At 40.3% G+C, this 25,457-nt stretch overlaps 1 protein-coding gene across 9 annotated transcripts in view; it reads right to left on the bottom strand.

Annotated features, from left to right (window-relative positions):
• RARB (retinoic acid receptor beta) overlaps positions 1-25,457 on the bottom strand; it is a 318,594-nt gene that overhangs the window by 44,704 nt on the left and 248,433 nt on the right. For 6 of the 9 annotated variants that reach the window (XM_048951378.1, XM_048951379.1, XM_048951381.1 and 3 more), the window contains 2 exons: positions 22,673-22,821; positions 755-896 (listed from right to left, as the gene is read on the bottom strand). In XM_048951378.1, the coding sequence (XP_048807335.1) occupies positions 755-896; positions 22,673-22,821 (291 nt within the window). Of the gene's footprint in view, positions 1-754; positions 897-10,237; positions 10,257-22,672; positions 22,822-25,457 lie in introns of those variants that run through there. The other 3 variants (XM_048951380.1, XM_048951382.1, XM_048951387.1) reach the window with 2 other exon arrangements.

Raw genomic sequence — 25,457 nt, 5'->3', positions numbered from 1 at the left:
GGTTTAGAAGAAGATTAATCAGCTTGTTTCACTTTTCAAAAGGGCTCCAACAAGTAAGAACAGAAGACTCAAAGCCACTGCATCATCAGCTTACACTGTACCACCGGCATAAGCTGGTGTTAACATCAGAAGAAGAGTCTCTTTGCAGAAGCGCCTACACTGGGTCAAGGGAGAATGTGCAAGGCTGAAGATGGCTGTTACGTGCCTCACATAGGCCATCAGGAGGTCCTTGTGGAAAGATACCCTGAGATGACCCCCAGACTTGCCAGGCAGCAAAGCCACGAGATGGTAACTATGGCTGAGGAAAGACTGAAACAGAGCTTAAGAAGCCAGCACTATTTCCCCTATGCTCCAAGGAGTGATTTCTAGAATACAGGGTAGATAATCCAAGCTTAAAGCAAGCATCTGTGGTTGTTTTTGTTTTTTTTTGCTTTACTAAGTGAAATGACCCACTGAGAAAGTTTTCACATCCACACAGTTTAGTGACATTGCAAAAGCAGCATGTTGCTCTGTTAGTTCTAAAGTGACAGCACTTAGGCTGCAAAGTTGAGAGCTCAGAAGTTAGTAAAGTACGTTGTGTGCAAAGTTCAAACTCCTTTCCGTGCATATGAACGTAGACATTGGCTTCAATTGTGTAATTGTGAAGAATTTTTCTTCCCTTGGAACTGTCACATATACTTAGGGTATGACAACACATATATGCACGTATACTTAGGGTATGACAAACAATATATTGTTTCTGAAGACAACTTACATTCTTTGGACATTCCCACTTCAAAGCACTTCTGTAGTCTGCAGTACTGGCAACGATTTCTGGTAACTTTATTGATAACACAGTTCTTATCTCTATGACATGTGTAAACCATATTCTTCTGGATACTCCTGCGGAAGAAGCCCTGAAATCAAGAAAAAAAGAAATCAAATAAACCTTTAATAAACCTTTGAGCTTCCCATAACTCTTAGAGACAGGCACTAACATTGATTTAAAATAACAAAATAAATTCAAAGTTATAATATGGCATATAGGAGTATGGTATCTTTAAAGACTCACTCTTATTATAATTAAATACTGTTTTTTTGCAGTATAAAGGCTCATCTCTCAAGTAAAAATTAATTAAATAATGCAACCAAAAGCCAAAATAAATGAAACTAAAGCTGCTAACACCACTCAGGAAATAGAGCCCTACGTTTTTATAAGAAGGTTCAAATAAAAACTGAGCTGGGTAAACTATGCTTTCTTAATTGATCCACTTGGAAGTCTAATACTCATCCAGCAACCAAGGGTCACTCTCAGCCTAAAGATTCCTTTTTTTGTTGTTTTTTTTTAATATCCACATACATTCAGTAGTTTGAATGCTGCATGTTAACAAGTGAAATCATTTGAAACCCAGGTCTTTTAGGTGTCTGAACTCCTACAGCAATTAATTAGGCTTCTGCAGGTAGAAGAGTTCCAGCATCAGGTTATTGAGTTGTAAACTTGTAAAAGTCACCAATTACAGCATTTTTCTTATTTAGATACAGCTGTGACAATAATCCTGTAATTATAATGATCTTGAACAGAAATTAAGGAGAACTAGAGGTCTGGTTTATACTCAGGGAACAACAATTGCCTGGATTCCTCCTTTGGCAAGTAAAAAACAGTCATAAATGGCAAGGCTAGCTGGCACAGAAAAAAAGGCAAAACTGAGTTAATTTCTTTATCTGAACTAAAAAACAAGCTGTAGATAATATCATATAATAAGGAAGAAGAAAAAAGAGGATTACTTTAAGCATTTTTGAGATCTATCCCCAGATATTCAGTGAAAGTATTTCTGTAGCAGACATCTGGACATTTGACAGTACCATTTAACCTTCTCACTCAGATTTTGAAAATCATTTCATCAAGTGCCAGGGTCACATTTCAGTCAACATCATAGCATTATGGAAGAAGAGTTAGCAATTTAATATTTGTTGGAGGGCTTGAGAGGTTAAGGCTCTTCAACCAGTCACATGTTTATACCCCACAGGGAAGTGGTAAATGCGATGCCACAGACGATAGCTCTGTACCCACAATGCATATGTCTGAAGATGTAATCATAGTAAGCTATAAAATTGGCTCTTCTAAAAGGAATCGCAGAGATTTAAGCAGTTCAAAAGCCCCAAACTCTGTCATTCAGAGTTAACTGAGAAAGTTTCTGGCCATACAATCAGGGAGTGGTAGGGCAGGCACGGTCAGTAAGGGATAGTCATAAATTCCTTGCACACCCAACATGCTATAGATGCTAATGTTATGAAAATACCTCAAAATCACTCAGAACTGAAAAATGCCTCTTAATCATGCAACCTCTGGCAAGAGTTTTCTGCTGTTCTTGCACAGGCAAGCCTCATCCTGAAGTTAACTTCTCTGATTTAGAAGATAGTTAATAGAATCATCAAAGAACTAACAAAAAACACTTTGCTTATTTCTTAAGCTACAGGATACAGCAGAAGTATTTAAAGCCATTTGTTTAGATAAATAAAACTTTTAAAAGTTATCGATAACACTGCTACCTTACATTCCCTACTTGGCTCATTAACATTGCTTTAATGTTTGCAAGGGAAAATAAGTAAGAGAGAACATTTGTTTATTGCAGAGAAGAAAATTTATGCTAATATCTACATACTAGTTTCTTGCTTTGATAGTCCCCTAATTGCAATACCTGACTCTCTAGTAATTGTTGATGATGCTAACTAAAACTGCAAGAAGTCCCTGACGTCTGCTTTTGTTGAGTTCAACAGAGAGAAGCTGTGAACTATCCTGGTTTGAGGGTCTCCATAAGGCTTACTTGGCCACCAAATCTTAGGTGGCAGGAGGCAGGGTAATCCAAGACTGGTAGCTTGCCCTGAAGTCATTCTGATTTAATCCATTCCTAAATGCTGCTGACGGAATAAAATTCCTAACATCAGCTGGACATGGCAGGATGCAGAATGGCTTGGAAAAAACAAATATAACAGTCGTGCAACAACTGTCTCACCACACTGAACAACTGGAGTAATTTAATATAAGCAGCTCTTAGAGCCTCCCTGTTGCATGCATGTTCCTTTGGGCATCAGCTGTCAGTCACCCATGCTCAAGCAACTTCAGATTTACTGAAAGAGGAACTACCCAAAATTCAAAAGTCAGAAGTGTCACCCAATACCCATACAAAAAAGGGTGAACAAGTTCCCCCAAATATAACTGTACTACACCCAATATAGGCAGAGGTGATAATGTGATTAATGTGATCCACTGAATGATCATTTGTTCTCATATTTAGACACAGGCTCTTTTAACCTAGGGTCTAATTACAACACATCACGACGGAAAGTAGAGAAGGCTACTTCAGCCCTTAGCACACAAAGTTGACCACAGAGCCAAACAGAAGAAGGTGATCTGACTTCCGCAGATGACAAGCACAAAGTATTCATGAACTCATTGCTAATATCAAAGGCTTAAGAGAACAAACATAGAAAAAGCAGATATCCAGGTTGAAATTAAGAGTTCCTACAACAGCCTAAGTTCTCCAGGAAATATTCCACATAAAATGAAATATACAGAAGAAAGCATTGTGGAAGCTGAGATTGTTGTTTTACAAACTCTTTCTTTTTCACCTGCATTTGATGTTCTTCCTGAGTTTACTCACGAAACAGAAAGAAAAGTGAATTTGATAATGTAAAATCTTTAATTTTAAAAAAGCTGTAATGTGGTTCTGCTCAAAACTAAGGACCTGTTCCCCAGGGACACAATCTTTAAGTACTTTTCTGCAAGACAATAGTGAGACACTACTTCTATTTATATTTGTGGTAAGCTCATCTTAAAACCTCAACAGTCTGCCACTAAAAAGACTTGATCTGTCTCTGGCCAGGCACTAAGAAAAAAGCGCAGATTATAAATACTATTCAGCTTCTTTGCATACAAAAGCCAAAACAAAACCATCAAACGGAGCAATAGGCCATTCTGCAAGAACGAAATGGCAAGCAGTTTTTATGTAGTTCTGCAGCTTGGTTTTGAGAGCCGCCTCCACAAGCCTTGCACTGTGAGGGAGCAAGTGTGGGGTGGCATGGCCAGCAGGGTCATGCCCAGATGGCTTCCCAGATCTGAGGGTAAGCTGACAAAAGTATTTGCTCACAAGGAAAAACCTCAATCCCAGAAACCTGTTCAGAACTTTGGGGATTTTTTTTCTCTGTCCAGTTTGTCTCACCTCAAGCGTCAGGTTTATAGTGTGGGCCATAAACACGAGCAGACACACTCCAGGCACCCGAGATCATGCACAGGCCTGGCTCAGTGCCACGTCACACATGGGGCCAGCCTAAGGGATGAGCACAGAAGACACTGATTTGCACACAGGGCCTGGCCACAACAGGAAGGCAGTCTGCCAGCAACTATGAAAAATGGCTGCTCATCTCCAAAACTGAAGGGCCGGCAGCCTGCACCGCTTCAATTTCTGTGCCCGCTCGCGCTGCGCTACAACAAAACCTAAGTACAAGCACTTTGAGCATATCCCCCGGCAGGTATGTGACAGGCTTGCACTTGACTGTGGCTCCTCCTCATCCCCAAAGTATTTGACTCACTGCCCCGCTGAGGATGTGACGAACTGCCCGTGGCAGTGTGGCTTCCTGCTGATCTTGTTTCACAGATTGCAGCAAGAGCGGGAATGAGACAGGACAGGAGTCTGCCTTTGTCCCAGCGCAGGTACCTGCACATCACCTGCTTTGGCTCTGCAGCCAGGGACTGCTCTGTGGGTCACAATAATGGGAACCTGCTGCCCTGCAGTGCAGAGAAGCCCAAATAAACCACGCCATGGCTGCCTTCCGAATAGCGGAGAACTGCACACCAGTGTCCACACTTCTTCCTCTCTCTCACATTGAGGTGGGAGGCTAACACCACCCAGCACTGTTCATATCCAGTCTGTTTGCCCTATGTTCACTAAGAATCTTAGAACCACAGAATGTCTTGGGTTGGAAGGGACCTTAAAGACCAGCTAGTTCCAACGCCCTGCTGTGAGCAGGGCTGCCATCCACTGCATCATGCTGCCTGGGCCCCATCCAGCCTAGCCTTGAATGTCTTCAGAGATGGGGCATCCACAGCTCCTCTCAGCAGCCTGTGCCAGTGCCTCACCACCCTAAAATAGTGAAGTTAGAAATGAGTCTACTTTTTCAAGTGACTTTAATCTGAGCTCACGACTGCAACAGGTTCCTTAAAAATCACAAAAGAAAGTCTGAATGCAACCTAACCTTAAGATGTCAGAAATTTTGGAGACAGCAAACCGTGCAATCACTATTTGTGTATTAATGGACTTCAAGTGCTTCTGGGTTTTTGGAAAACAAATACATTCACCTCAAAAGGAATTTGTTCTGCTCAATATTTACGTGAACAATTTCTTAGGCAAATATTTGAGCAACTCTCACAAATTAACACTCTGGAGATGAGACACTCCTGTGCCAAAGACAAGCACAGATGATTCTTTGTAATTTAAAATATGCTATGAATATAAAGACAAAAGCTTTCTGTGAGACATAAAACGTTACTGTGATACATAATTGGTTTTGATAGCACCTACAAAGTGCTTGAATTTCAAATACAGAAACATACCAAGACCTATCAGGAACACTGATTTGCTCCAATATTCCTTTTATCTGCAACTTTTGAAAGGGCCATAGAACTCATGTTTTTATTTTCACAGAGACAAACAAAGCTTCAGAGAAATCACACTTTTGAATTAATTCTGTTCTTGTGAGCTGCAGTTACTGGCAGCCCTTACACAAAGCATTTTGGATAGACATTTCAATTTTTAATCTCATCTTTTCTGCACACCATGCCGTGTTCCTCCCAGGCCCACCAATCTTGTTATCTTAATGGATGACAGATAGAGTATCACTCTGACCATGCCACATTAGGCGTCCTCATTTACCCAGCGCAAGGAAAAAATGCTGAGTATAAATTATTCAGAAATCTATTGTATCAGCGTGTGTTCTCCGAGCATTCAGCACTGGCAGAGCAGACAGATTATTTTTCACTTTTAATTGTGTTGATATCTTATCTGCTGCACTGAAAGCAGAGAGGGATACGTGAAACTATATGTACCAAGCAGCAAATAAACCCCATTTACTAGGTCTACTGCTTAAAACTAGATAACAGATTTAGCCAATGCAACTTCAAAACAATGCCAAAAAATCCCCTCTAGTCCATTCGCCACATATTTCTGTAGTTATCTGTTAGTGTGTCAAAAATTAAAGAGCCCCATACAGAGCAGCACTGCCTGCAGAGAACATTAACTATTTTGATACTATTTGGAATGCCATCATGACACTGGTTATCTGAATACAAAGGAGGGCTTAAGGATAAGCCCTTAAAATGATGTTAAATATTCAAGCAGATAAAGCCTTACAGAATTGTTTAGCACAAATTGCTACCCTTACCTATCTGATAGGGAATCTACACCAACTTCTGTCCTTCACTGTCTGGTTGATTTCAGCAAGTCATGTGACTGAAAGCTGAATTAAAGCTTATCATGTGAATGGATCATTTGGTCTCAACAGCTTCTTAAAAATATTTTGGCAGCAGAGAGCATGCCAACTCTTATTCACAGATGCAGCAAGCTTACAAGTTGAAAAACTGCACTGCAAGCAAGCGATAGAGTCATCAGCAGAGGAGGGCTATTTCTAGCTCAATCTGTTAAACAGCCTGCTCAGTTCATCTGGTTCAGCTTTGATTACCCCCAAATACAGCCAGCCCGCTAGGATTCCTGCAGATTTAGAGGCTATTCTTTGGTAAATTTGCAAAACAAGCTTCTGAATGAAGCACATTGCTACTTTACCGTAAAAGAAACAAAGGAATAGGAAAGGCTCTTCTGTAGTATCAGTCATTCATAAACTGAGACTGCCTGAGCTTTGAAGGGAAATATACAAAACAGAACAACTGAAAAGAAAACCCCACTCAGAACATACCTGAAACTTCAGCTATCAGCTTAACAGTGACACTGGGAACATGTAAATATGACCTTTCCACAGAGCAAACTTGTTTGTCATACACAGCTTCTTTTCAATCTATTTATTCTAGTCATTCAAGTAACCCTCTATCCTTGCCAGCCCTGTAAAACAGGTAAAAAACGGGTAAGTAAGAAGTGGATGAATGAAAAATAGGCAAGAAGGAAAAAGTTCATGCTGCCTCTGAAGCATCGGCAAAGACAGTTAAGCTCTCAGTGATGAGATCTGCACAAAAGCACTTTGCTCTGTGTTCAGGGAATTGCACAGGTATATTCAGGAACTGAATATGATTTGAGTATTTTTATTACAAGAGGCAGCAGCCAAGGAACAAAAACCACCCTTCTTGTAGGATCAGTGGGCAGCTTAGGACAGAGAAAACACAACTTTTTAGTTGTTAATCAGCACTAATTGCTCTGAAAGGTCTTGATAGCATGCAGTCCCATTACTAGAGCTGCACAGGAAGACTCATAAAAGACCTAAAAAACATAGCATATGCTGGTAAGTGATTCTGTGCAGTATAAGAAGCTGTAAGATGGCTGCAACCAGAACACGAGACCCCTCAAGTAACGAAAGCTGCAAAAGCAGCTATCTAAAAGGAAGCTAAAATGAGCAAATTCTTAGCTGCACAGCACTTTTCCGGGATGTCTGCGCTGTCTATCATGCTTTGGAAGTCACAGCTTTTAGAATAAACAAATTAATTGTCTGATATGTGGCTGGAAACCAGTGCCTGCACAAAATGGAAGCAGCTACAACAATAAGTAGAGGAAGGCTTGCTGCCAGGAAGCCCAGAAATTGTGCTGATTATGTATGTCAGGGCAGGACAGCCAGATCTCTGCGAAAACATGAAAAAACACTGTTCTATGTCCATAGCTCGTAGAGAACACCTAGCAAATGTAGCTGCCTGGTAGAAAAGGGGCTGGACACAGGCTACATGCCAGCCCACAGTGGGAGCGCTCTGTGTTTTCTGGTCATGGTTGTTTTTTTCAGCAGGAATTCATGTATCTCCTCATCTAGCCACTTATTCTACAGATGAGGAGCAGCCATAGCCTCTGCAGCCAAAGGAAAAAGCAAAATTTGCTACTTAAAGTAGGGCTTTTTTTAACTTACTAAACTTGAGGTACTAGCATACAGGAATACAGACTTGTGGGTCTATGAGCAAATACCAAAGGGGAAAAAATGGTTGCTCTTTTTTTCATTATGTTTATGCAAACTGAAAAGTTCATAAGGTTTTAGGGTTCCCTGATTTCTTAGAAAGAGAAAAGGCTGTGGTGGACAGGGACAGGCAGATGAGAGATGTGCAACCCAGGTGGGAATGCTCCAGAAAGGACAGGGCCAGGCCAACTTGATAGAAACTCCTAGCTTTTAAGGAGAAAAAAAAAGTCTTGTGGGCAACAGAGGATAAAGAAAAAAACAATTTCAACAACAAAGTTTGAAGGAAGCTATTCAAGAGGCCCATTAGCCTTTAACCTGGTAAGGCTAGAAATGAAACCCATTCTTCATGTCTTACATGCCAGCATATTTTCTGATTCCACAAAGCTTGGCCCAGCATTGAAAACAAGCTCCTTGTCAAACAGTCAAAATGTCCATTTTGTTCAGTGAGTCCAAAACACTTCCAGTAGCAGAAAGCAGCTCCTGACAGGGTGACCTCCAACCCAGGGAAGGAGTGTAAGGGAGAGCGATCTGCCGTGAAGCGTGCGCCGCTCATTCATTCAGCTGCAGCCAGCAAGGGTACAATGGTATCCATAAGCCTACCCACGGATTTTTCCACAACTTCGATTTTCACTGAACTCCTGACCTTTTTAGCAAACATGTCAAAGTCTCCAGACAGAACAGTCATCACCTTGAAACAATAAGTAAGGGGAAAGAACCGCTTAGGTTTTCTGCTATTCCACTTCAGCAACTGAAAGAGAGGAAAGAGCTGGTATGCACTTCCATCTGCTTTCTTCAAATGTGTTTTTTTTTTTTTAAAAAAAAAAAAAAAAAAGGAGATGAAAAGTATACAATTAAAAAGTTACAGTTAACTTCCTTTCAGTAATGTCTGTGGGATGATTTTTGGCCTGCTAGGAAACTCCAGATGGGAAGTGTAATGAATATAATTTGATATGAGTAAGAGAAGATCAAAGAAACATTTTTCTGAGTGGCAGAGCGCTGAGTTACTTCACACGGTTCAGTGCAGAACTCAGGAATTAATTATAGCACTTTGCTACTTTCTTATATTTTTGTTTATGCAAATCAATTTCCCTTAACCTAATTTGTTGAGGACCAGACCCCTAACCCAGTAGAACCATAAAATATCACTCGGATGGTTGTACAACTGGCTAGCACTTATCCAAAACGATATGTATGTTGTTAAGTGCTCATCTTTTTTTGTTTTTTTTTCCCCCCTCTTCCCCTCCAGTGCCTCAGGATTTATACCACCAATTAAGACAATAATGAGTGCCCTAGGTTGACCTCGTAGGAACAAGAATTAATTAAGTGCAGTATTTCTTAGTAAAGAATGACACTTTTCCAAACCCTTGTAGCTCCCTTGCATGGAAGCACAGTAACAGGAACGCCTTTCCAAGCCCACAAATGTATGACAGATACTGGTTTATTCTCTTTAAACAGAGACCTGAATTATCTGTGTATGGTTCAGGGTTAGTGGGAGCAGGAGAAACCATCTTTCAAGAACAAGGTCACGTTTTTCCTAGATGTACAAGGGATTTTTGGAACAGAATACAAAGGGAAGACACTAAGCAGCAGCCAGTCTAAGAAAATATCAGACTGGTTGGTAGAAACTAACAAAAAAATCCCCACCAAGCTCTACTCATGCAGTGACATGCAGAGTCCTGCAGTACACAGGACGAGGAAAAGGCTCATGTCAGCTGTGCAATTACTATGCTGCAGTTACTTCTAAGTGTTTCACAAATCAAGCACTCCATTTACCTGCTGGCAGAGATGGAAATATGTGAAGAAGAAAGGGCAAGCTCAGACAAAAACCTGCATGAGAGAAAAGAGGTATGTGCATGTTCCAAGGAAATTCCCCGCATGGGTGGGCTCTTGCCGCCTCCTCCTCCCCTTCCAGACTTAACCAAGAAGGATCGCAGCATCCCCACCCATACTCGGCACTGCAGTTATTTATAGACATAGGGACTTTCACTAATTACCATTGAGAAAGAAAATTTCCCCTAACACCTAACCTAAACCTTTTAGTTTGAAACCATTGCCCCTTCTCCTATCACTATCAAATGACGTAAAAAGTCACTTTCCGTACCGCTTCTAACTTTTCTTTGAGTATTGCAAGGACTCTTCTTGATGTCTTCTCTAGACTGAACAAGATCACACTCCTCAGCCTTTCTTTGTTAAGAGAAGTTCTCCAGCCCTCTGATCAACTTAATTGCCCTTCCCTGGACTTGCTCCAACAGCTCCACATCACTCTTGTGCATGGGGTCCCAGACCTGAATACAGTACTCCAGATGGGCCAGAGCAGAGAGGGACAATCACCTCCCTCTCCCCTACCAGCCACCCCTCTTCTGATACAGCCCAGGATACTATCGGCCTTCCAGGCTGCAAGCATGATAACCCAGCTGAATGTAATGCCCCAGCCTGATTTTTGGCCCCTGGGCCAGCTGCACCTCCCTGGGTGCACCTGCTGCAGGCTGCCCACTGAACGCACCACCCAGCTTGCCCCTACGCTTCATACCCAGCAGCTTTCTATTGGCTTTGTTCTGAGAGGAGTTTTAATGAGTTTCCAAGGAAGGATGGAGTGACATATGAAAACAAACCAAAAACATCCAGAAGAAATGACACAGATGTAAATATGCCAAAATAAAGCAGATGTCTTGAACATTATGCTTCTTGGTAAGTTTTCCATGCATCCATCTGAATGGCTCATCAGCACACAGTCATTATATCCCCACTATTTCTTTTGCAAGCAGCTTTGACAACTGATCCCTAAACAAATACGCTGCATGAAATCCTCTGAAACCTGGCAGGCAGTATCTTGTACTTGCTGCTTCACCCACATTTGGCAACAAGCCCTGCTAATGCAGAATGACCCTCTAAAACTTTGTAAAATGCATAGTTTAGCAAAACTCAGCTGCCTGGAGACTAGAATGTAGAGTTCAAGTAAACACCCAGAAATATTTAAGTCTGGCTCTCCAGTACTGGCAGTAGTGAAGGAAAATTACCTTTCCACATGACAGCTGAAACTCATTACTGAAGGCGACAGCAGAGAGATGAGTTGGAGCTGTAACAGCCTGGCAAAGCCACCAGGTCTAAGGGCAACACAGGGGGCACATGCCTCTGCTGCTTCTGATGTGCTCAGAGTATGTGCACACTCCACAGTGTGGCTGCCACCTATTTCTTTATTACACTGAGCAGAAAATGGAGTCAGGCGGTGACTGGCAGAACCTGCACTGCTGGCGCTGGACAGCAGCATTAAGGCAGTGCTGACAAAATGGAAAAGATGGCAGAGAAAGGTGGATGAACTCCACTCTACAAGTGTGGGGCAGAGGAAACAAATGGCTATCTCATCCACACTGTGGGGATGAGGATTCACGTGCTAACCACAGACAGGCCTCATGTTGTACAAAATATGGCAGAAACAATACTGAGATGCTGGCAAAGAAGAGCCCACACCACTTCCACTGTGCCCAAATTGGGCACCGCTGTTTGTCCAGGGACACAGGGAAGTGAGAGTGAACCCCAGCTGGAACAGGGCAGCTCGGAGTGCTCTGACAATGAGGAAACACGACCTTTTGGAGGAGAGCAAATAGACTGCGCCTGATTAATCTAACACAGGAAAATCTTAGCAAGATCTTTTCCTGTTTTCTCCCTTCCCTGCCAGACTCAAACAGAGAGCTTCTATAATCACAAGATGATCATTCTTTCAATTTACAGAAATCACGTGGAATCGAGCAAGATAAAAAGTCTTTTTAGTTAGCTCATCCATGAGGCTCCTGGGTGCTATGCTTGCATCTCTCTCTCTCACCTAATGCTCTCTCTCTTGCCATAAAAATAATAATCAGTTTTTGTTTTTTTTTTTTCTGAAAGTACATGTCACAGTTGCTGTGCATCACCAAGGATAAGTTGTAAGACCATAACTGCTGGGCTGCAAAGTATACCCTGAAATCTTCTGCTTCAAAGTTCCTAAATGTGGAACACGACCACACTTTACTATCAGCAGGAAGCACACAATGGTCACAGAACGCTCTGAAGACAGATCCTCACCATTTGCACACATTTATCATACATGCATAGAGATCCACATAAAGCTAAGCACCCTGGAGATGGGAGAACCCTCTCTTTTACTGGGAAGATTCATCCCAAGAGCAATCAGCCAGGGCAGTCGCAGCAAACAGCACAGTGTTATACCAGAGTTACAAACCTCCACTTTACGTGGCAAGCACCTGGATTGAGGGACAAGGAACTGGTGGCAGCTGACAATAACGGGTCCCAACCAATCATCACTTTTAAAGGAAATCTGAAGCAGGAGCAAATTTCCTCCATAAGCACTCCACCAGCCCTGCTGCAGCCCATGGCAGGCAGCCTGCTGGGCCCAACCTGTCCCTGGGGCTGGAAGGGAGCTGTAGTCCCAAGGGTTGGCTGTAGTTACAGCCCCTCAAACCTGTGGCTTTTGGCACTATTCTAGCCTGCCATCTCACCTAGCAATTTATGTATCCGTTATTCTAGACATGGGATCCAGAGTCAATATACCTTTTCCCCTTTAAACATATGTATTATGATAGAGTTTTTATTGCATCGTAACTTTTCCCACTAAAATATATTAAATGAGAAATTTTAAGCAAGGTCATGTGAAATCATAAGGGACTTTATAGGCAAAAACCTGTTCCTACTTCTCAGCTGTCTACTGAACTGTCAAAACTGCAACTGCTATGTATTATTGAAGGAAAGAAGGGTTTATGAATAGGGATCATGAATATTTGGCAGAGCAGTTGCAGTAATATACAAATTAAACATTTTACTATATCAATATACCCAGTTACAGAATGGGATGTGCGACCTCTTTAATACTACAAGTTTTTTTCCATGGTATACTGAGCTGCATCTCAGATGTCGCACTGATGGGTGAGTCCTGTGCGTGGAAAGTCCACGCGAAATGACCAGAATAACATAAAATGTGAAGGACATAATGTCTGTGTATGTAGTTTACACTGAACTCAAGAAACAAAGCATCTGTACTTAAAGACTGTTGCAAAATGCAGATCCAGAGAAGGAAAGAAAGCCACATGGGCGTAATCTTAAACTTCAGCGGCTTTGAAGTTTGAACAGTTTTTTCAGTAATGGATTCAATTTGCTTTTCTGGGGGGTGAAAAAGTAAAATGTATGCAATAGACAACTTAAAGGACTCATAAAGCTTCCTTTACTGTAAACACCAAATCTTGGGAAACCACATCCTGTTGGCTTTCCTGGGATGGAACAAGACTGCAATTTCACGAAGCTCTGCAAAGCTGAGCAGCTCTGGGATCCATGCTGAAAATTCAACTGCGCTCCAATCCCAGTAGAAGCTAAAGAAAATACCCCTTTAGGAAATTTCCTCAAAGAAACACTTCATTCGGGATTAGAAAGGCCCTCTGTTTCCATTAGTGGGTCAGTCACTAAGCGCAGAGAGCAATGGAAGGTCACTTTCTGAGGCCAGTCAGAGCACTGCTGCAAATTGGGAACCTGACCACTTACGGACAGGGTGATGGTTTACAATAACCAGAAAATACAGATAGGCCTATCTTTCAAAATAAACCTAGTAAGGAGCAAACTAAGAGCATCTGGATGTATATTTAACACGTAAGTAAACAGAATTAGATAACAAATAATCCCATTCAGTACACTTACGAAACCCATTCATTTTGGATTTAATTCTCTTTTTAAGACACGCCAATCAGAAAATCTTTAAGTATACTTGGTAAGAAAAATGTAAACAGCAGTTTAAAAAGTTGCTTAAAGCAAGCAGGACAGTGACCCCAACCACCTCACCAGTGCTGGTCAACATTCAGCCAGAGCCAAACTCAGCAAACTATTCTAATCTCCCCACTTATTCCAGAGAAAACACTGAAAAGCAATGCACTTCACTGTAGGATCCAGCAAGCTACCAAAACTAAATTCAACAGATTGATTGCTTGTATATCCTTCTCTATCAATGTCTCATTATGCAGTTTCATTTTTGAAAGTTCCAAATTAAAAAGTGAAATCTAGTTCACAGCAATTTTACAAGTCTGTGCCTGCTGCTCAGTAAGCATAAATAAATAATGTGGCATACTGTAAAAACCAAAAGGTTGTTACTGTTAATAGAAAATCTCAAAATATTTCATTTTTGGGATGCTTGCTCAGATACACATATTTCCTATCAGCTGCATTACCTCTGCAAATAACACTTTTAAAGAGAATAGTATAAAATGTTGTATTACATATGGTAAAAAACTGTTTTTTTCCATGCTGTAACAAATTTCTGGGTGTGCACAGGACACCCTGTACTCCACATCTATAATTAAAGGCCACATGTTGTTCTTAAATTAAAGGAAAGATAGGAAATAGATTAAGATGGTGAGAACAAACACATTTTTCCCCCCTTTCTTGTGAAGAAAAATGTAAAAGTAAAATCCATTAGGCTCTACTTACAGAAAAACACACCCTGTACTGGTTGCATAAAAATTGCTGGACTTCTCAGAAAGAAGTCATACCAGACCAAATCACAGCCCACCTGCTGCTGACACCTCCTGTCAATATGTCGCGATGTGATTTGCATAGACAGTGCTTTTAATCCTACATCTAATTCACTTAATTGCATTGTAGTTCTTGGAAGCCATGCATGGGCTACGAGTGAACCTCAGCTCCCAGCCATATCCTAGTAAGCCAAAGAGCCACTGGCAGTGAAAGATGGCCAGAAACATGACAAACACACGCATGGGGTTTCAGTACCTACCTCAGTGCAAGAAGAAACTATGAGTCAATAAAAGGCACATATGCATACAAATTTGAAATTTCTTCTTTTTATGGTATGGATTCTTGGTTATAGAACAGAACAGACACTGAACAGAACAGGAGAGCAAGCCTTGACTGCTTGGGTTTAATAACAATGACAATTTGTAGCTGTTCTAGGCTGGACAAAGGCCCTACAAAAAGAGATGTGCCAAGCAGGTCAGCAGGTGTTAAGGCTACATCTCTATTAACGAATACTCCTGGGGACAGCCATGGATGTATGATAGAACAGACCTCACCCAAATCAGCTAACCATTTTGGCTTCTACAACTATCCAGGCCTGTTACTGGAGGTGACCACAGGACGGCTTGCCAAGTTGTAACCAGCAGGAGTGCTGGCTGGCACAGCCAAAGTCCTTTGGGGTATGCAGAATGCAAAGCAATGCCCCAGACTCTGTCTGGAGCCATTTAATTTACCTCAGTTCGAAGAGTCAGATGCTGTTCTCCTTTTATTGACTTCATCGACTAGGACAGGAATTTTGTATGGAAAAAAAGTGCAAATATAGTCCAAACGATTGCATGTCACTATGTGACAGCTTATGCAAAATAAGAGAGTAGCTTCCAATTCCTGTTTCCACAGGACATTAGCCTTCATGCTTGCAAATAACTGGAACAGCATGGTTAACACAGTTATAAACTAATTTGGGATAATCTCTGCACTTTTATAGCATCAGCATCACTGCCAGAAACAAATTAAAATAATTAGTAAAAACAACTATATTCTCACAGCTAAACATGAACCCCTGGTCTGTGACTGAGGATAACTGGTACCCAGTGCAGCAGAGTGGCAGAGGTATAATCCATGACTAGAGCCCAAAGCACTGGAAATCAAATATGACATTCAAATACTCAACCCTATTTTTAATTTTCTCACCTATGGTTTTCAAACCTATGGTTTTCAAAGGATATCTGTCTTTTCCTTTTTTTTAAAATTTTTTTAATTTTTTAAACATTTTTAAAAACTTAAATCTTAAGCAGTTACAGCATTTGAAACAATTAGGCCTCCTCTGATCATATGAAATACATAAAAACTCCAGGTTTGCAGTGCTGCATTTGTATCACTTGCAACTCCTTCCACATCTTCCTGTACATGGTCCTGCTTCTTGCAAGTGGCACTGCTTTCTGCAAACAAATAGCTTGGAACATTGCTATGCTGCAAAGTGCTCAGAGTTTAAGATCAGTTGTTATTAACAGTGTGCAGTAATATAACTCAAAATACATTTTTCATCTTCTGAAAAATGATAGTTGATATAGCTAAAACTAGGAGCAATTTTCCATGATTTGAGGAATTTTTCATAGCTGTGCATGAGTGACAGCATGCATCTCTACTGCCTGCACTGTCACTTACTAATGCAGCTTAAATGGAGACGAATACAGCTTGATCATTCAAGCTGATCTGTATTTTTCTTTGAACTGATGGAAGCTTTTACAATGGCATTATTGCAAACAATATTATTTCTTTCCCTGATACAAATCATATGCTTTCTGTAATCAAATATTTAAGGCTTAGAAAAAAAAAGCACTTTCAACTTTACAGTTCTTACTTTTTCTTTCATTTGTAGTTGATTAGAACATGGCAGGAGAAGGAAAACAAGCAAATCACAGAACACTGGCAAACTCATTTTAAGATGTTTGTTTTTATTTTTAGTGCTAGGTAACTCAGAAAATTCGATGTCTGGATCCTTAATTTCCAGTAAAGGGGCATAAATACAAACATAAATATAATTACATTATAGCTGGAAGCTAACATGAGCAAAAGTGTGGATACCAAAAAGAAATGCTGCTTAAGATCCCTCTACAGTTCCAGAACTGCCTAAAAAAATGCACATCTGTCCTCATACGATGTAAGAGGCATTACTAAAAGAAAAAGGCATCTGTCCTGAAGGATACTGTTCCATAAACAACACTGATACAACAGTCCCTAAAATATTTTAGGCTACTCATCAACATTTCCTGCAGACTAAAGCATATCCTTGCCACTGAACTCTAAATAAATCAAATCAAAACCTTTTCCACTTTCAGTCTGTAGAATTTTGTAAATCATTTGTTGACCTGCAGTGACCATGGATTCATGGACTGCAGCAGGGAAACCTCAACAATCTGAGAGTTCAGAGGGACAAAATCATGGAGGCCATCCTGGGGATTACTAACAAAGCTTATTATTTGGGTACCTAACCAAACGGCTCATGGGGACAGGCTGCCCTGGTGCAGATCTAATTGAGATTCTTTGAATGACTTAGCAGAGGAAGTTCTGTCTCTCCACTGACTGGAGAGGTTCAGAGCTAAGCCTTTCCAAGTTAGGTAACTGATTTTGGTCCCCCAGCTGAGTGACAGTGCACTGTGCACTCCCAGTGCACTGGTATGCAAGCAAGGAAGGACTAGCAGCGTGAGCTCTTCTCTCATCATCCACACGGATCAGCAAATTTGGATAAAGCAAAAACTGTTTGATTTTCTCCCTTTCCCTTCCCTTCCCTTCCCATTCCTTTCCCTCATACTATGTGTATCTTTTTTTGAGTTAGTCCTACAGAATTATTGACCTAAATTTCAAGGTTTACATCAATGGCTATTCTCCAAACTGCTTAAAATCTTTGCAATTAAAAAAATAAGCATTTGAGTCAGACAGGAGTCATAGCTAGAAGACCCCTGAAAATACGGTGGCTATCCTTTTAATTTAATGATCCTACATTAGGTACATTTTAAGAAAACTCTGATGTTATTCTTTTACAATAAAAGATAATTTGTGATCACTCAGAACAGAATTAGATTTTTCTACATTTTTGTCCACTGGCACCAGCAATGGGCAGAGAGGCACCTTGATCATTCAGGCAAAACCATTGGACCGTAAACCTCCTCTCTTGTATGTTGCATTCTTTTCTCTTCAGAACTCCTCTGGGTATCTTTGCTGCCCAGTGAATTCAAACCAGGAATCCAGGCAGGGCTGCCAGCAGAGGAATGCTGTCTTTTAAGTGCTCAGAACAAGGGACAAGGCTTTAGGAGACAGCTGAATGTGCCAGAACATCAGCTTCTCCTCATTGCCCACACAATGATGGCATTGTTTGAGAAACCAGCCCACCACACTCAATCTCTCTTTTTGCAAAGGCAGCTACAATGACGAGTAAAGTCAGGCCCAAAGAGTTGAGCATTCAGTGGCAGCCCTATAACCACTTGTACCAGCTGGATAAATCCAAGCTGCTCATTTTGTGTGGAATTTGTTAGCATGCTATCTAGCAACACCCAGAGACCAAGAAAACAGAAAGTTTTTAGAAGTCTTCAACTGAGGTCATAAAACAAATTCCAAAACCCTCCTCTGAAATGCCACACAGTTTACAAAATGGAAAAGCTGTAAATAAGTTTAACATTGTAAATGTGTTGTATTTTACACTGAAAAAGATGGGTTGGCTCTGAAATTTCTACAGAACACAAGAGCACTGTGAAGATTGGCTCAATTTTGAGATTTTAGTATATACAAAGCCACTAATGGACTACAGTGCACATCAGCCTTCTGCATTATCACGCTCAGAAAAAAACAAAGCCAAGACTCTTACTATTCAATTGGTTTGAAATAAAAATGATAATAAATAAAAAAAAAACAACCCTGACTGTTGAATATGACTGATCAAATTAAAAAAACTCGGATACCAAATTTGCACAAGTGTCCCATTTTCAAATTTGGAAGGCAAGAAGTCAGGTACTCTAAACCTATGATCACTAAATTTTCAGCACGAACATATTCAAATTAGAAAACAAAACCTCTTAACATTATTTAGACAGCTCCTAAACATCCATTGTGGTTCATAAATGCACACTATGAAAAACACGAGCCTCAAAAAACCTCAGAAGAGTATGATATTGAAATAAGCTGTAGAACATTATTTCTAGCGAGGGGCAGCACTGCAGACATTGGTCATGAGTAAGACAGAAGGATCATTTTAAAAAAGCAGGGTTTAAAATACGTAAAAAGAGAAAGCATTTGGCAAAGGAGAATGGGAGACTGCTCCTGGGTTCCTAAAACAACAAGGTCCAAAGACGACAGTGTGGAGGAAAAGGGCAAGAAAGGAGTAGAGAAGAGACCAAGCTGAAATCTAAAAACCACGCAAAAAGACCACAGCTGGAGTCTGGCAATGAAGGCAGCTGAGTGTAGATCCTGGGACCAACAGGACAATGTGATGTGTGAGTTACAGAGGAGATCAGCAATGATGTCATGGCATGATGTTAAAAAACACAGAGTGAGATGGAAAGCTCTGTCTTCAGGAAATCTGCATCCACAGCAGCAGTCAGCCAAGCAAGAGGCACACCAGGTACACACAGGAGGGGATGAAGTTAGAGTGGGGGGTAGCTTTGGAAATCAACCATGGGCAGGTGACAGCTGACAGTAATTAAAAGTTTCCACTGCAGTATTTCCCTGGTTTCCCAATGGAGCATCTCAATGTCATAATGGCCAGTCACAGCTCTCCAAAGGCTCATGGCTAGAAGGGTCCATTAAGTACATGCCCTTCATTAGCAGAATACTGCTTTTGGCTCACAGGGCATTGGACTACTGTAAAACAGTTCGGTAGCTGATGCTTTTGGGACAGAAAACTAAGGAATTGAACCTCAGGGAACAATATCAGCAAATGGATAAAAGTCATTTAGGGGGGTGTTAAATAAACAGTAAACTAAGTAAGAGGAGACTGTAAAGAGCCCTGAAAACCAAGAAAATGAAAGGCTGCCAAACCAGAGGCGATAATGAACCCAAAATCTCAAGGACAGAAAGCTGTCCATTTGCACTAGAAGGAGATGCTAATAATTACCTTCATGGCAGCTTCACCAGCAACTCAGAACAGGAAGGCAAAGGAGGAGCAAACAGAAAACCAGAAGAAAACTAAGGGAGAGCAATCACAGAAAAACAAAAGGAACAGGGCCCTAATTAGAGAGAGAAATATGGTATGAGGGGAGTTTTCTTTTTGTATTTCCCATGAGAAATAAGACTGCCAGGAATTTGAAAGGAAAGGTAAACGAGTCAGAAAGGAAAAGGGAAAGGGCTCGAGAAGAGGATCTCAGAGAAGAGGAAAGTCCAATGCTAGAGGAAAAAATGAATGAAGGGAAGGTCTAGTAAATCAGGTGTAGAAAGAAATGCAATCCAGAGATCAGTAAGTGAGGTTACATCTCCATATCCCAACATACTTTGAAATGTTAGTCAAGTGCAGTGAAATGGCGAATATTGTAAATATTTGCAAGAAAATAAAGTTCTTTTGAAATTGCATGGGAATATGTGTTCAAGCAAAGAAAAAATAAATATATGTATTTGATAATGAGAAGAAAGGTATAACGTGAATTCTTATTATCATTTTCCGACGTATCAGAGAAGCAGCATGAAACTACAACACTGTGCTGAGCCAAAGCCATCAGTGAAACCTGTACTTTCCAAAAACCAGGGTTAACCAACTGAAAAACAGAGATCCACAGAAAATGAGACTTCCCCAGTAGCGATGGACAATTATGAGGGTTTATTTAAACTCACAAAGGAACTGGATAGATTTTTGCACAAGGACAAAGAGAAGCGTGAAGACAGAACTGATAGTTGGAATGCAGGGTAAAGGCAAACTTAGGTACAGGTGGGAACCTAGGTGGTTAGGAAGCTGCAAGGTGGCAGTTTCTCAAAGGTACAGGAGCAAACATGGAGGAAAGATAAAGGAAAACAAACTAAGTGGTCTGAAAGGACTCAAGAAGGGCAATGTTATTTGAAGAAAAAGTAGAAATTGTCTGTGTTAAAGGTTTCTGCAGCTGTTTTTTGGTGTTTTGGTCACATACCATTGTCTGCTGTTATCCAGCACATCCCTTCTGTTGATGTGAAAGCTCAAACAATTCTGACCAGCAAACACAGCACCTTACTGCCCGTTGGCTGGCTCATTGTGTTATTTGCCAGCCCCTGGCCCTCACTAAGGATGGTGATTCAATCAGTAGCATAAGCTTTTTAAATCTTAGTTGAACATGTTGAAGAGCTAGTGTCAGCTAATCCAACTATTACCAGTCTTAGGCATTCATATCATTGATTTGGAATCCTTTTTGTTTCTCATACGCTTACAGGTTTCATATGCAATTCATCTCTTAAAAAAAAAAAGCAAAACACTGAAAAAACAGCAGCTACTGCTAACTGTTGAATTATCCCATTCCACAAATTAACAAATAAATGAACACAATTTTGTTGCTAAATGGCAGTGAATAACAGCTACTACCTTACAAGACGGATTTCTTCACGTGTTTTGACAGGTGTGGTCTTAATTACTTACGAAAATGCTTTGCAGTATGCCAATAGAAGCCCCTCCATATATCCTAGCATATTTTTCAAAAATAATGAAGTCCTAGGAACATGTGACCTTTCTGCCACAGTCTGCAATTACATCTGTGCTTAGAGTAAGTCTGTAGGTGAGCAAATGACACCACCATTTGTGTGTTAGCATCTGTGTGTGATGAGACTTCCTATTAAATGAAATCAGCTGGAGCATATTCTTACCATAGCTTTTCTTAACAGACACTTCAAATTCAGTAGTTTTGTGGCATGCAAAAGATACAGACAATATCCAAGGAAAACCTCAATATAAAAAGTGATTCTAAAGCAGAGATGAGTTTCAGTGGTTACTTTCACTATCTCAGTATCTGAGGTTATAAAACAGTGGGAAAATCAGATTCTCATCCAACAGTTTTCTGCCTAAAGACACAAATCCAGAACTATGATGTTTAATGTCACTACAAAAGGCCAGTGGTGTGGAAGATGTTGTAGGATGAAAGAATGAAGTAAAAATGCCTAACTGCATAGTACCTGAAAGATGTTACTATTCTTGCTGCAAATAAACCAGCAAAATATCTTTTATTATTTATTCTAGCAACTTTATTAATTCATACATGGCAGCTGTCACATTTTCATCAGGCTTCAGGATCTTCACTGCACTAAACACTAGACAACTAATCTGAAGGATTAGAAGTACAGATATTGTGTCTAGTTGTTAGAAGAGAACATCATATCAGGGTACAAAGAAAACCATGAGACCATTTGGGACATATCTTTTCTTTATCACTTTTCGCACTTTTCCTTGCACACGTGCTGTTCACTGTGTATTCACTTCTAATTACTGCCATATACACATAGTTTAATTCATAATGCTTCTCTGATATGTATCTCATCTTTAAATACATCCTCTGCTTTGGAATTGCATATCATATTACTGCATCCTACAGAACATTCATTCATACTCTGACAATTGTGGCAGTAGAAAGTAGTCAGCAGATGTGCCAGCACTGCCAGATTACATTTTGGGAATGCCATTCTGCTAATCTTCAAACTCCCAATTTGATTTGAAATTACTTAGACTATGCAAAAAATTTCCACATAATAGGTCCTTCTCCCACAGAAATAGCAAGGCTCAGAGCAGACAACAACCATATGAGTTCTTAAGGTACACTTATAAATGGATAATGAAGAGTCTTAAAGCATTGTCACTTTTTATTCGATTAGCTCTGCATCTGCAACCACATTCTGATGTTAGTCAATGCTTATGGAAGTCCCTGAAAGACATACTTTGGCAGGAGTTACGGAGGAAAGGAATTCCAGGAATGACGGTCATTTATTTGGCTTTACTCACGTATCAGAATTAATTCACACAAGCAACTTCATTGCCTAGTCCCTCCCAAAACCAAAATGCATTACTATAAAAAGAAAGGGAGACAGTGGCACTCACCTTACATCCCTCACAAGCACTGACACCATAGTGATATCCAGATGATTTGTCTTGACAGACAAAACAGGGCTTGTAAACACGCGGGGGTGGAAGTGGTGAAGGAGGGCTTGGAACAAGTTCCTCAGAACTGGTGCTCTGAGTTTCAACTGCTAAAAAGAAAAAAGGAATATAAATGGATGACTCATGAATGAATTTCAAATAATCAGTCACTTACTGTATTACAATGATCAAACTGGCCCTTCCTGTCTTTGTTGAATAAAAAATCAGAAACAAAAAAAGACAGCTAGTGACAGAACTACAGGCTGTACACTCAACAATGTATTTTAAACTATCTGGTATGTAAAGTGTCATGATCCAGATACTAAACACCAAAAAAGCTTCATCTCACTTCATATACACAGCTTAATTATCTTCAAAGGCCCCAGAAATGGAAAGTCTTGGGCTCACGTTCTGTTTTTAGCTTACTGAATTACATGGGATCCATGTGTGTACACTGGATATCAACATTAAATGGAAAACCGAGGCATGCGTGTTTCCAATCCACCACTGGTTTTGGAAGAGCTCTTACATCTTTTGCCATTGTCTACAATTTTCCATGTGCAATTCCACCACAAAAAGATATGAAAATGGATCAGGACATACATGAAGAGGCAAGTGAATAAGACCCGAAGTGAAAATTAATGGAACAAGTCATTTATGTTGTTGTTCATCAGTAAAACCAGCGCAATCCAGTAACACTTCCTTATCAACTCTACGATTTGTAGCATCAGGAAACCTCTCTGAGAAAAAGCTATTAGATATTATGACCCCATGTCCTTTATTGCCTTAATATTTGCCATTAATATTGGCCATTCGTTTTGAACGTGCTAGAAAGCCAGTCATCCTTTTCAGTGAGAGGACATGAAAGCTCTGTGATGTGAGATAAGACACGTGAACTAGATCTTTTCAGAACATCTGCATTAGTTTTCTGTGATATGCTGTCATCATTCCTCACATTTATTGTAGATGTGCAATACATTTCCATGTTTCACCTAGCTGTTCTGCTGCTCCTCAGATAAATCCCTCCAACTTTTCAACAGATACACAGAAATGACAGAATCTGTGAACTCAGATCTATCCAGAAATATTAGGCACTATCTGCACAGCTAAATCTCCAGAGCACTACCAGCAGGCCCTAAAGAATATTACTCAATGGAAAATCCGAGACAAGATTTACTGTACATGGTATTTTTCAGATTATTGAGATGATACATTTGTATTAAACCCATGATTCATTGTCAACTCGAGTTCTTCAAAATTCGCAGAGAGGATTGCAGCACGATACGACTTCCGATTACTCGTTAGGGAAGGGACAATTTCTGCCATTTTTTCTTGGATTAAACTACCATCAACTTCAAGGACGCATTTTTTGGAAGAAAGTAAATGCTGGAGTGGAGTGTTAAGGGCACTGATTTTAAGCACAGAAATATCTTCTCAACAGGACCGATTTATTTATATATGTAACAATAGGAAGGTTTGTGTGGAAAAACAGAAAAGTAAAGTAACATGTGGCTCAATAAATCTTGATATTTAAACAATGTCCAGAACCATAGTTAACTGTTTCAGCATTCAACATGCTGATCTTCAACAAATCAAATATCTACAGCTTCCTACTGGCCCAAGAAAACTTTAATGAGCTTTTTTGTTAATGAAAAAAGAAGCGAGAACAATCATTTCTTCTCAATAGTAATTTTTGGTATTTAAGAGAGACACGGAGTGCTCCGTTATTGATTTCTGCACAGTCATCCTGCTTAAATCAATAATCTATTAGTACTTCTAAATTAAAGTCAGATTCATCAAATGCCCTTGAGAGTCCTCAAACGTTCTGCGTCTTATTTCACGCTAGCACAAGTATTATAGTGGTTTCCAATCAGTCTCAGAATGATAAAATTTTAGTTTAAAACTCTAATATCAGCAGACAATGTGTTTCGTATTAGCTCATTCAATTCTCCCAGTCAGTCTGAAAGGCGGTTTTTAGGCTTCTCTTGGGAAAACAAGGTTGTGTCATTCAATAAAACAACCACACTCCCACAATCCTTCTGTGATTTTGGTTAGCGAAAAGCAGTCTACGAGGAATAATGCCGATACACTTCTGTTTCTTCAACAATCTCATTGTAAACAAGCCCCACACTCTAACAGTAACATTCACGGAGTGAGCCATATGTACAACACAGGTCGGTCCGGCACTGGCCAAGCACCAGCAACCTGGGTTGCTCAGAAGAGATTAAGCAACCAGCTCAGTTCATAAAGGCAGAAAGAAAAAGTGGTCAACAGCTGACTATGTGAAGATGCCATTGCAGATTTACTTTTTTCTGGAAAACTTGAAAAGATATATGAGAGTGAAAAACCTAGAAAAAAACCCCAGAAGATGCACCTCAAAACAGTCAGATATATATGCTACTGGAAAAGCTGAATCTGCTCAACACAGTGCTTGCGTCAGACAAACAACTGCCTAGAGAGTTTGGGAACGTTTGGTCCTAGGCAAGATGTATGAGGTTTCAGGAGCAGAAACTCTACTCCTAGTTGGCTTCTGACTCACTGTTCTTCCTTGGATTTAGCCTTTTAAACTCTGTATTTGAAAATATATGTACTGCCAGTATGGAAATGCAGAAATCAGGTGCAGAAGCCTGTAGTGACTGAAGCTCACTGGGTTTTGAGCACTAGTTTTGTGTCACATGGATGGCTGCTGGAAAAACAGCAGTGGAACTCGTTTCCATCTATTCATGCCTGCACATGGAAGATAAAA

Source organism: Lagopus muta, chromosome 7 (genome assembly GCF_023343835.1).
Source record: "Lagopus muta isolate bLagMut1 chromosome 7, bLagMut1 primary, whole genome shotgun sequence".
NCBI lineage: Eukaryota > Metazoa > Chordata > Aves > Galliformes > Phasianidae > Lagopus > Lagopus muta.
Note: the sequence above shows the minus strand (reverse complement) of the source record. Positions and strands in the feature narration are given on the sequence as shown.